This window comes from Lipotes vexillifer, unplaced genomic scaffold, assembly GCF_000442215.2.
Source record: "Lipotes vexillifer unplaced genomic scaffold, Lipotes_vexillifer_v1.1 scaffold213, whole genome shotgun sequence".
In the NCBI taxonomy this organism is placed as follows: domain Eukaryota; kingdom Metazoa; phylum Chordata; class Mammalia; order Artiodactyla; family Lipotidae; genus Lipotes; species Lipotes vexillifer.
The window spans coordinates 3,880,442-3,892,432 of record NW_006780610.1 but is presented as its reverse complement, the minus strand read 5'-3'; the positions used below and the strand labels follow the sequence as shown (position 1 = coordinate 3,892,432).

General features: G+C 54.7%; 1 protein-coding gene across 1 annotated transcript in view; it reads right to left on the bottom strand.

Annotated features, from left to right (window-relative positions):
- Nucleotides 1–1,711: 1,711 nt before the first annotated feature.
- RSPO1 (R-spondin 1) overlaps nt 1,712–11,991 on the bottom strand; it is a 14,959-nt gene continuing 4,679 nt past the window's right edge. The window contains exons 2-5 of the mRNA XM_007453800.1: nt 5,227–5,418; nt 3,094–3,243; nt 2,611–2,799; nt 1,712–1,903 (exon numbers count right to left, since the gene is read on the bottom strand). Coding sequence (XP_007453862.1) covers nt 1,740–1,903; nt 2,611–2,799; nt 3,094–3,243; nt 5,227–5,418 — 695 coding nt within the window. The 3' untranslated portion in view covers nt 1,712–1,739. The remainder of the gene's footprint in view (nt 1,904–2,610; nt 2,800–3,093; nt 3,244–5,226; nt 5,419–11,991) is intronic.

Below are 11,991 nucleotides of genomic sequence, written 5' to 3'. Positions count from 1 at the left end.
AGCACAGGCTCCGGACGCACAGGCTCAGCGGCCATGGCTCACGGGCCCAGCCGCTCCGCGGCACGTGGGATCCTCCCGGACCGGGGCACGAACCCGTGTCCCCTGCATCGGCAGGCGGACTCTCAACCACTGCGCCACCAGGGAAGCCCACACGTGCTTCTTTTTACTCTTTAAATGTGGCTGTTAGAAAAATGTTAAATGAGATAAGCGGCTCATATTGTATTTCTATTGGATAGCACTGGTCTAGAATGCCGTTCCTCGTCTTTGTGTTAACTCTTTTATTTATCCTTCAGAGCTTGGCTCAAAGGTCACCTCGTCTAAAAAGCTTCCCTGAGATAGGGTCTTTTATTTTTATTTAGTTTTATTTACTTTCATAGCTCTGTGTATGTTTCAGTGGTTGCCTGCCTTTAACTCCTCTCATTTATAATTATACATTTATTCAAATGATTACTTGATTCATGCCTGTTCCCCCACCAACCTCTAAGTTCCATGAGAGCAAGGCACCTGTCTGGCTCCCCTCTGGAAACCAAACATTCGTCCAGAGCCTGGTGCCCGGATGGCTGCCAGTGGACACTTCAGAACACCACAAGAAGTGATTTTATCCACTGTTCTGCCTTCTCGTCCAACGGTCGCCAACCATCTCAGAGAGCCTGAGCACTCCCTCCCCCTAGAAGTGCCACTATGGCCCTTCAGTCTGTAGATTCTACCTCTCCCAGGTGGGAAGTCTCCCTTTACAGCTGACCAGAATCCTTCCTGCTGCAAGCTGGCCGAGACCTTTGTTCCATCCTTAGAGGTAATTAGAGCAGTGTTTCTCAAACTTGAGTGTGCATGCCAGTCACCTGGAACCTTGTAAAAATGCAGTTCATCAGGTCTGGGATGGGACCTGAGATTCTCATTTCTAACAAGCTGCCTAGTGATAATGTTGATGCTGGTCCGCAGACCACACTCTGAGTAACAAAGATGTAGAGAATCTGGTTACTGCTCTACATATCCCCCAAGTTTTCTTCCTGCTCTGGACCTTCTGTAAATTAGACCAGGAGGGGTCTCTTGAAATTCATTTCCTGCTCCCATGTACTCTACCAACCCCATACCCTGAAAAGAAACGTGGTACCTGTGGCTACTGTTGTCATTTGGTTTTTGTTTTTAATTTGAAATAAACCTTTAAGCAGTTTTCAGAGTCAGGAAAGCCCTGATACGGATCATGGAGGTGTAACAATACTCTCCAAAGATAAAGTCACACAGCTGGAGATGCTGAACACTCCTCAAGCTTTGGCTGTGGTCTGCCACACCGGGCTGGTCCTATCAGCTCCTCCAGAAGGCTCCACGCTGCAGAGTTTGGGCTTGGATGCTGGAAAATGTTCTCTCTGATGTGCCCACTGGGAGCATCACAAACCAAGTGTGTGCCACTAGGCCCTCTGAAGGGCAGAGATGACCCCTCTGCCTCCCTGCCCTGCTGACCCAATGATGTCCGAGGGACAGAAGTGTCTTCCGGTAACCTCGATTGTGTGTGTGTGTGTGTGTGTGTGTGTGTGTGTGTGTCTGCGTGTGCGCGTGCACACGTTTGCATGTATGTCAGTTACACGTTTGGACATGGGGTCTGTGTGCACGTATCCGTGTGTACGTGTATGTATGGAGAGTGTGTGTATGCGTTGCCCCCGGTGCTCGAGTTCGGTAAAGCTCTCATCACACAGAGCAGTGCTGGACTCTTTCTGCACGGGCCCGGATGCTCAACAGTGTCCCTAGGTGGACCCTGCAGAGGTGACCGGCCCCACTGTCCCTTGCTGCTGCCGCTGCTGGCCCTTGCGTCTCCGAGCACCGGTGCCCGCCTCCTTGTTCTCCTTCCGGCCGGGGTTCCTGTTGGCATGCTCCCGCCGGCCCTGGCCGCCCTTCCTCCTCTTCTGCCCTGTAAGAGTCAACAAAGGGCGTCCTGACACAGCAGGGAGGCCCTGGGCACGGCCAAGGGCCCAGGAGGAATGTGGTGAGGAAGCTGGGCGGGGGGAGGTGGGGAGGAGGCCCATAGGCAGTCGGGGTCCCCTCAAGGCCTCCTCTGAGAAGCAGCCACTGCAGAGGGCGCTGCAACATGGGTACTGAGAAGGGGTCCCGTGAGCCTTTTCACCCTGCACCCCTCGATGAACCAGATGCCCTCCTCTTCCTCACGTCTTCCTCAGACCTTGGATCCCAATGGGCCGAGGGCATCTCCCAGATGGTCACTGCAGCTCTCGGGACAGGCAGGACGCCTCCCCCCCCACCCGCCACTCCTCCACCCAAGGACACTGTCACATCATTGCCACCTGCAGGCTGTGTGACTTTGGCCAAATCACTGCACCTCTCTGGGTCTTAACACCCCCTTCTACGTCCCCATCATCTGACCTCTGAGGGCGCTTCCAGTGCCAACATCCACTGGCTCAGAAGAAATGGGGAGGGATAGGGCCATAGCAGCTTCCCGGCCCATCACACAGTTGCGGGGCCCACTCTCTGCCTGGCATGGGTTTGCACAGTGTGGGGTCCTGGCCTGAGCCCTCTCCTGGGCCACAGGCAGGAAGCAGAGGAGGTCAGAACTCCCGTGGCTGTGCTGACCCCCGACCCCAGGGAGGTGAGGCCGCAGCTCACCCTCCGGGCAGGGTGTCCTCCGCCCCGTGCACCTCCGGGTCTCCTTGGTGTCGGAGCAGACGGTGTGGTCCCCCCCAGGGGCGTGCAGCACTCTCCGGGTCCGCTCCTCCGAGCCCCTCCGGAAGCCACAGAGTTTCTTCTTCTTGGAGCACGGCCCCCACAGAGACCACTCGCTCATTTCACATTGCGCTGGCAGGAGGGGAGGGAAGCAAGAGGACAAGGGGGTCACGTCTCCTCTCCTGGCCCCGGGTACCCCAGGGGAGCCCCTCCCATCTGCTCTCAGCCGCAGCCCCAGGCTAGAGGCGTCTTTAGTCCAGAAGGCAGAAAAGTCCCGAGGGAAAAGCTCGGAGGGTGGTGGTGATGCGCTTTGGCTGCACAGGGCCCAGCCCATGCTCTCCCTGGCCAGATCCCTCCGGCCCGCCCCTCCTCCGGGGTCCTGGACCCTGGGCCGCAGCGTTTGCCCGCGGCGCCTTCCTGCCTTACCGGGGCTGCTGCACTCCATGGTGCCGTTGGCAGCCGCAGAGCCCTCTGGACAGGCAGGATAGCAGCGGCCCTTGTGCAGGTACAAGCTCTCCTTACACTTGGTGCAGAAGTTGTGGCTGAAGCAGGCCTCACAGTGTTCGATCTTGCATTCTGAGGAGAGGGCCAGATTGGGGGCCTCTGGCTCAGCCGCGGATGGACGCCTCCCCTGGTCTCCGTGGCCACCCAGCCACGCCCACTCACACAGGGCAGGACAGGGGTCTGGGGCTGCAATTACCACAGGGGAGTCTTGGGACGGAGAGAAAGGAAGGCAAGGGGATGCGGGGAGGGGAGGCCAAAGCAGCCTCTCTTGAGGGCTGGCTGGGACTCTTGCCACGGTCAGCCAACCTCAACCCCAACCCAATCCCAGGCCCGGGAGCCCAAGGGGAGGCCCAAGAGAGCCGGTTTCAGAGGAGAGGAGATTAGTGGGGGCGAGAGGAGCGTCCCAGCCTCTCACGGCACCCCGAGGACCACCTAATCAGAGCTGAACCGAGGGATACCATGACACCCCGAGAGTGGCTGTGTGGTCTCCTCTCCCCCTATTGCTGGGCATCCACAGGACCCCAGAGCCTGGTCCTCCTCCTGCCCAGGGCAGCAAGGATCTGCCTGGAGTAGGGGAGAGCAATCCCAGGGCAAATTCCTCTGCCTCTACAAGGCCGGGTTCCAGGAACCACCTTGGTTGGACTCCTGGGTCCCTCCCTCCCCGAAGCCCTCCTGCCAGCTCTCCCTCCTCTGGGGAAGTGGGGGGAGGGTGGGTTGCCGGTCTAGGCTAGAAGCTGGAGGGGGTCTTTCACAATCTCTCCCCTCCTGGATTGTGGGTGGAGCTGACTTCTCCCCAGTCTCCGCCCCTGAAGCCTGGGATGCCAGTTTCCCAGAAGCTGGCACAGCCAGGAACGCCCTACCCCAAATCCCTGAGGACCGAGAGGGCAGTCCCGGGGTCCTACCTCCGTTCTCACAAGCCTCCCAACGCCACCCCACCCTCCTCTGTGCCTCCTGGCCTCTGATTCCTGGGTTTGGTGGCAGGCAAAATACGAACAAAAGTAAGAATAACAGCAGCTGTTTATTGAGTGCCAGACCCTGAGGGCTTCCACATGCCTCTTACAACAGCCCTAGGGGGTAAAAGCAAGCACCCACATTTTCAAGATGAGGTTTTGAGAGGCTGCGACTTGCCCAAGGTCACACAATGAATAAGCAGCAGAGCTGGGATTAGAACCCAAGTCGGCTGAACTTGGATCAGTCACTGCCCCTGAGACCTCGACGTTATCAGCTATGAAAAGGGTACCATCACTTAAGTCCGTCTCCCTCCAAAGGTGGTTGGGAGGCTCAACTGATAGGAGGTCTGGAAATGCCTTCTAAACTCCAAGGCTCTGAACAGAATGAGAAGGTCACTGGCATTGTTTACAGGAGAGTGTTCGCTGCATGTCCCCCAGCCGAGAGGGAGGTGTGACAGCATGTGTCTTGGAGCATGTGGGACGGTAGCTGGTGTGAGAGAGCGGAGCAGAGTGAGAAGAGTGGGGGGGAAAGGGTGGGGAGAGAAGGCTGACCAGGGCTTGAATTTCCCTGCTGTCAGTGGAGCCAGCAGTGATTTTTTGGTTATGTGTCTCAGAGGCATCTTTCTGGCTGCAGTGCAGAGGGAGGGTGGAAGGGAACCAGATGAGGGTTGGGGGACAGATGAACAGCCTATTGCAATGGTCAAGGAGAGACGTGATGGGACCCTGAATAAGACCACGGCAGTGAGGATGGAGAGAAGATGAAGGAGGCACAATTTGGTTATTGGATGGATGGGGTGGGGGCGTAAATGAGAGGCTGGCTCTCAGGTCTGCAGCTTGGGTGATGGGTTGGGACAGTGAGAGTGACCCAATACAGGTCAGCGCAGGTTTGGAGGGAGGAGATGTGGCTATGGTATGGGTTGGAAACGTGGGTTGGATGTCTGGGGAGAGGTCTGGTCAGCAGCTGGATATTTAAATCAAGAACTCCCCTCCTCAGTATCCCTCTACTCCTCTTGTAGTCCATCAACAGTTCAAAGCACCGCCCCACCCGACCCCCGCCCCATGTCCAGAGCTTCCGGAGCCCTTACCCAGCCCCGCCCACACTCACTGATGCACTTGTTCATGTCAGGGTTGCGGGCATCAAAGTATCCAGGTGGGCAGGACGGCAAGCAGACGCCCACCTGGCGGATGTCGTTCCTCTCCAGCAAGATGAACAGCTTGGGTGAGCACTTAAGGCAGCCATTGACTTCCGAACAGAGCTCACAGCCTTTGGCACAGGCCTGGCTCCCCTCGGCGCTGACTGCAAGGATGGAGCAAGGGTGAGAGGCAGCTGTGTGAGAGACCTCCATCTTTCCCAGGATCCCACAAGGATGGGAAGTGAGTAGACAGGAGTTTCAGCCTGTAGAACGAATGTGCTTCTCAGAAAGCACAGGCCAGGCTGGTAGCTCTCTGCAAGGCTGCTTTATAAACCTCCCCAGTATCTGCTTTCGAGGGAACTAGCACAGCAAGAGCTGCCATCCACCTTAAATGCCTCTTTAGGTCCAGGTACAACACAAACTCACCCTCCAGGCTTGCTCCATCATCCCCAGAGGAGGCACTGAAGCTGCACCCATCCTGGAATGTACACATTCCCTCATCCCCACCCCCACCCCAGAGGAAGGAAAGCTCAGCCTCAGGTATGGATGGAGGGCTTTCGTCCTTGAGAAAATTTTAAGGACGAGAGGCATAGTGAGAAAGAGGCCACCTGCCCAGAGACAGGAAGACAGCTGGAATAACCTGCGTCTAGAACAGTGCTCTCAAGCAGAGATGAGTCTGCTCCCCAGAGGACATTTGGCAAAGTCTAGAGACGTTTCGATTATCACAATGGGCGGGGAGGGGGGGGGCGGCGCGGGGGTGTTGCTAATGGCATCTGGGGGACAGAGGCCAGGGAGGCCGTGAAACATCCTACGATGCGGGGGGGCAGCTCCTACAAAAACAACGTGGCCCAAGATGTCAAATGTTGGAACCATCCTTTGAGCCGGTGTGGTCCCCAGCCCCCGTGTGGAGTCTCAGACCTTTGATCTTGTTTCCTCATTCACTTGTTCAACCAACACTCACCCGGCCCCTCCCAGGTACCATGTGCAGTGTGAGTGCTGGCGATGTGGAGGGAAAGACGCCCAGCCAAGCTGAACTAATCTCTCAGGGGTGCAGACAGACCCGCAACCAGGAACATGCCGGCAGCCACAAGGCCAAGCGATAGAGGACCCAGAAATAAGGGAGGAAGGAGTCACAGAGGAGGTGCCATTTGGGCCAGCTCTTGAAGAATAAGTAGTGATTTGTCCGTTGGGAGGTGGAGACAAGGGCCCTCCAGGGGCAAGACCACAGAGGTGCAGAATGACCCCAAGGGAATTGCGGATAATTTGGGGTACAAGTGAAAGATAAGGTGTCCTATCCGAAGGGGCCTTTTATATCATGCCAATGGACTTGAATTCCATCGTGTCGGGCAGCATTTCCCAAAGAGTATTCCTTGGAACGTGATTCCCCTAAATATTCATAGAAGGATGTGGAGAAAAGGCCATTGCACCAGGTGAGACTGAGAACCACCGGGTCCAACAAGTCTAAACAGGATTCTTTACTGCAGGACTTTTTGCAGCCTTTATTAGGCTCCTGTGAATTAGAGTGACTCTCTAAAATGGGTAAAGAGTGAACTGCACCTCTGAGACATTTTGGCCACAGAACCCTTGTTTTGCAGAGTTTTGGGGCCATCTTTCTGAGAGCTGATTAGACAACAGGAAGTCATTGGCGAGTTTTAAGCAGGAGAAACACCCAGTCTGATTTACATGTTGGAAAGCTTTCTCTGCAGCCTGGGGAGAGACCAGAGACTGGAGGACCTTGAGGGAGGAAGCTGGCCTGATCATCCAGGTGAGAAAGATGAGAAAGTCTTAAACCAAGTTCTGTTCAGGGGAGATGAAGAGAAAACGATTTGAGAGTTGCTTAGGGAATGCAATCAGTGTGGTCACGGTGACCAAGCGTAGCGGGAGGAGGCTGCGGTGCTTCCCGGGGTTCTGGCATAGGGGATGGGTGGGGCCAGTCACTAAAACAGGAACCAGGCAGCGAGGTGCTGTAGATACAGGCTGGAGGCAGAGAGCCAGGGGAATCAGAGCAGAGATGGCAGGGGGTCGTGCCACAACGGAGGACCCAGAGCTCAGGCTTCAGCTGGCTGGTCCTGAGCCGATGGCCCAGCCTGTGACCCTGGGAGAAACACTGCATCTTGTGGGCCTTCCTTCCCACCACCAAAATAGGGAGATCAGGAGGCCCACTCTGCAGGGTTGCGGGAAGGAGCATGTGCTCCAGGAATGATCCCTGATTTCAGAACAGGGGAACAAGTAAGAGAAAGGTGAACAGAAGAGAAGAGGGGAATAACAAACACAACAATAAAACAACAACAACAAAATCATAATCATGGCAGCTTATTCCTAAGGGTCGAACACTTATTCTGTGGCAGGCACTGCTCTCAGTGCTTTACAAGTATTAACTCATTTGAGCCTCACAACCCATGAGGGGGGTATACTACTTTTATTTCATCCTCTTTCTCACAGATGAGGAAATGGAGAGGTCGAATTACTTAAACAAGGCTTCACCGCCAGTATGTGTTCCAGGCAGAGGGTACAAAGTTTATGAAAGCCAGCGGGTAAGACAATACAAGGTGACATGCAAACTGAAAGCATGGCCAGACTGATTTTTTTAAATAGAGAATTTATTTATTTATATAGAGTCAACGTTACCACTTAATTAATCAATGAATTTAAAACTTAATATCATTCTTGTTGGTTGGGTCATTGTAAGAGAAAAAAGAAAGGCTCCAAATGTGGTGTCAAAGTTATGAGGGAGCCCCCTTGGGATTAGTTTTCCACTTCGGGCCATTATTCAGCTGTATTACAAGTTAATGTCATTGTAGATTTCAGGTACCACTTTTACTTCAAAGATATGAAGTTGTCTATAGTCAAGGTTTTTATTTAATTCATTATTGAAATGAATGCTCCTTCTAGGTTTTTGCCTTGGTTTCAAAAACCAAAGTCATCCAGGTGTCCCAGCTGTGGGCCTCTATCACTATGCTCCCGTAACTCATTTATTCCTTCCTTATCACTTCTGTTAAGGACAGATTTGCAAAGGGCCTTCTCAGAATCCTGCTGCCCACCCCGCACTCAACCAACAACAGATCTATATGTGCATCTCCCTTCAGAGCTCTCAGTGACACGCAAGAGAAAGTGCGGCCCGTGGGGGATCTGAAATTAGTTCAGCATGGCTGGTGTGTGGAGTGAGTGGAGAGGGAAGCAGGGGCCAGAGGAGGAACAGCCTCGAACCCTTATAAAGGAGTATGGATGTTACCCTAAAGGCCATGAGGAATCCCTGGGGGCTTTAAAACAGGAGACATGGCCAGGATTCCAGTTTAGAAAGATCACTCTGTGGTGTGGAGACCAGATTGTAGGGATGGCAAACCTGGAGGGAGGAGGACTCCCAGGTTCAAAGAGATGGAGCTGAACCAAGAGGATGGACAGGTGTAGACACAGGTGAGATATTCAGGCGGTAGAATCAATGAGACTAGGTGATGAACTGGACGTGGGGTGAGAGCCCGGGGAAAGCACACGTCAAGGGTGATGCCTAGGCGTTGGGCTTCGGTGGTGGGGTAGCCGTTGGTCCTTCACCAAGAGAGGGCCCACAGGAGGAAGAGCAGATCTGGGTGGAGGAAATGATGACTTGTGTTGAGTTTGTGGTTCTCATGAGACATCCAGGGGGAGGTGTCTACTAGGCAGCTGAACCTGTGGGTCTGGAAGTCAAGAGAAACATTTTGCCTGGAGATGGAGACACAGAGCCTTTAATATAAAACGGTCATCAGTGGCCTAGAGGTCCATGAGATGACTAGGAGAGAAGGTACAGACAGTGAGAAAAGGCATTAGCCATTGAAGAGAAGCACAGAAAAAGAAGGGCCAACTAAGGGGCTGAGGAGCAGCCAGACAGGTAGGGACACTCAAAAGCTTGTTGCATCACGGAAGCCAAGAGAAGAGGACACTCAAGGGGGGAGCGGGGAGTCCAACACCAAACGCTCCTGAGATGTCACGTAAGGAATCAGCCACAAAGAGCCACAAATCAGCCACGTAAGGAATGGCATCTCTGGTGGGGGTGGAGAGTGGAGGGCAGTGGCTGAAAGGTAAAGGAAGGTGAGGAAAGAGAACCATCTCATTCAAGAGACTGGCTATGGAGAAGGGAGAGAACTCAGGGATCCATCCTGGGAGCCATCATTGGGGGGTAAATCCATGGGAGAGGAAAGCGTCCCGGGGGAAGGAGCTGCGCAGCGTGAGAAGAGAGGATCAAGAACTGCGGCCTGGGCAGTACTCGCATTCGACACACAAGTAGACGGAGGTGCCCAGAAAGAAGCTGAGAAGGAATAGTTGGAGAGATGGAAGGACACTGAGGCAGGGGGGATGGAAACCGAGTGGAAAAGGGCGAGATCTGCGGGGACCGGGGCTGGGAGAAGAGCGTGAGTGGGCAGCCCTGGGCAAATCTGTAACACGCGCACTAAGAGGTGATTGGCTCAAGAAAGGCCTCAAGAAAGGCAGTTTGGTGGAGTGGTGGGATGCCAGCCAACCACAGGGGGCTGAAGAGTGAGTGGAGGGGATAGAGGTGGTGGGGGTAAAGTGAGGAAAGGGACAGAGGGGGTCAGGGAACACAGACAGAAAGCAGAGGCCAGCTGGGGGTGGGGAATGTGATCACAAGACAGAGGCAGGGTGAAGTGATGGAGTGAAGACCCAAGGATACGAGAGGGTCAAGCTACAGAGCTCAGGTGGTAAGACAGGCCTTGAGGCTTGAGGCTGGGGTCAGGGACAAGGGACTAGGGAGCTGAGCTCCATGAGGTTTGGGGGCTCAGGAAGGGAGAGTGGTGCTCAGCAAGGAGCAGAGGGGCTTGGTGATGGGCAGGGGCAGTCCGATGAGGAAAGAGACACTTATCAAGGGGAATGGGAACCAAAGGGTGTTCTCGGCTTAGTGAGGCGAATAGATGGGCAGCGAGGGGATGGAAAGCCAGAGTGGAGGGGGCTCTGTGTGTGCCGGGGTCGGGGGGTTGTCCAAGGAAGATGCTGGGTATGGGCAGAGGTTACATAATGATTCAAAGGGAGAAACTGAGGCTCATTCATTCCACAGACGTTCACCGCACACCTAACACATGTCAGAACTGCTAGGAACTGGGGATGTGGAGATGTAGCAACAAACGCCCACCTAGGGCTGGCTGCACACTGTGGGGACTGTAGGAGCGATGAAGGGCATGCCCTTATGCAGCAGGCCAGGTGAAGAGGGGGTGCAGACAGGAGAAACAGCCTGTGCAAAGGCTCTGAGGCACTGACCATCCGAGGGCATCCACAGAATGGAAAATAGGGCTTTAGTCTGTTGACAGGGAAAGGGACCTCCGAAGGGTGTGGTCAGATTCACAATCTGAAATGCTGCCTCGGGCTTCTGTGCCCCTGACAGGAGGGTTGCGTGCAGGGGAGGCAGCCTGGCAGGGCTGGAGCCTGGCTGAGGACGGGTGGGCTCAGTGATGGGGAGGGCGCTCTGGGAGCTGATGGAGCCTCCTTCCAAGCTCTTCACAAAACCCCCTCATGCAGTTCTGCCCTTCCCACCCCCACCCTACTGCCCCCGCTCCCAGGCACTCAGTGGAGCCTGAGTGCATGAGCCAGGAAGGCAAGGCTGTGTCCTCCTCCCTTCCCTGGTGCTTCTCGACCCCTTCAGCCCCATGCAAACCCCTTTCGGGCTGATGTTTCTACAGTCAGGCCTTGCCCCAGGGTGGCTCAGCCCCCCCAGCCCCTGAAGGGGGCTTCTGGCCACAGTGCCTCCTCCCCAGGGACTTCACTTCTCCCAGGTCCCCAACTTTCTCATCTCAAGATCTTTCCAAAACCCCAATTCTGATGGTGTCACACCCCTGCCTAAAACCCACCAATAGCTCCCTAATGGCTGCAGAATTAATACCCCGCTCTCCCACCTGGCCTAAAAAGCTTCCATAGGCTGATCCCATCCACCTCATCTCTTCACACTCCCTCTAAGCAATATGGAATTATTTTTGTTCCTCTGAACACATCACATTACTTCACACCTCTGTGCCTTTGCTCAAGTTGGTCCTTCTGCCTGGAACACCCTCTGCCTCCTCTTGAGCTTAACTCTTTCAAGCCTCAGAACTAAGGTCACCTCCTACAGGAAGGCTCCATTGAGCTCACCTCCATGTAAAATCTGGATGGAGTATTTCTGTGTGTTCCCTGCCCCCAGTACTTGAATCCATCATGGTAGACGTCACCTTGTGTCATCATTATCTGCTAATATGTCTTTGCCTCTCATTAGAAAGAGCTTTGGAGGGTGGAGCCTGTCTTGTTTCTGAATGGGAGCCCAGTAAGGGGTGAGGCTCCACACAGGGATAGGGCTCCCCCAGAATGTAGGGCTGAGGATGTGGTGAGTGAGGCAGAGGCTCAGGGAGGGGGTTACATGGATGGAGCTACTGGGGGGCTTGATAAAGTGTGGGGAGCGGGACAGGATAGGAATGAGGAGTTACGGGCGGTTGGGTGAAGGTCAATGTCAAGGGAGGGGAACTCTCCATGACCCAGAGGAGGGCTGACCTTTGTTTGGGTGTGGTATCTAGTCTTGGAGGAATTAGACTCCGTGAGAGAGCCCTGAGTTAAGTGGGCGGGGGCAAGGGCGGGGCAGGAGGGTGACAGGAACTGGCACCTCGCTGAACGGGTTGAGGCCACATGCTCTCCCAGGAGATGTGCCCATTCCTGGTGCCCTGGCCACATCCCCCGGGAAGATCCGGCATCCTTTAACTCAGCTGTGAGCTTAGTTTAGACCTACACTCTTT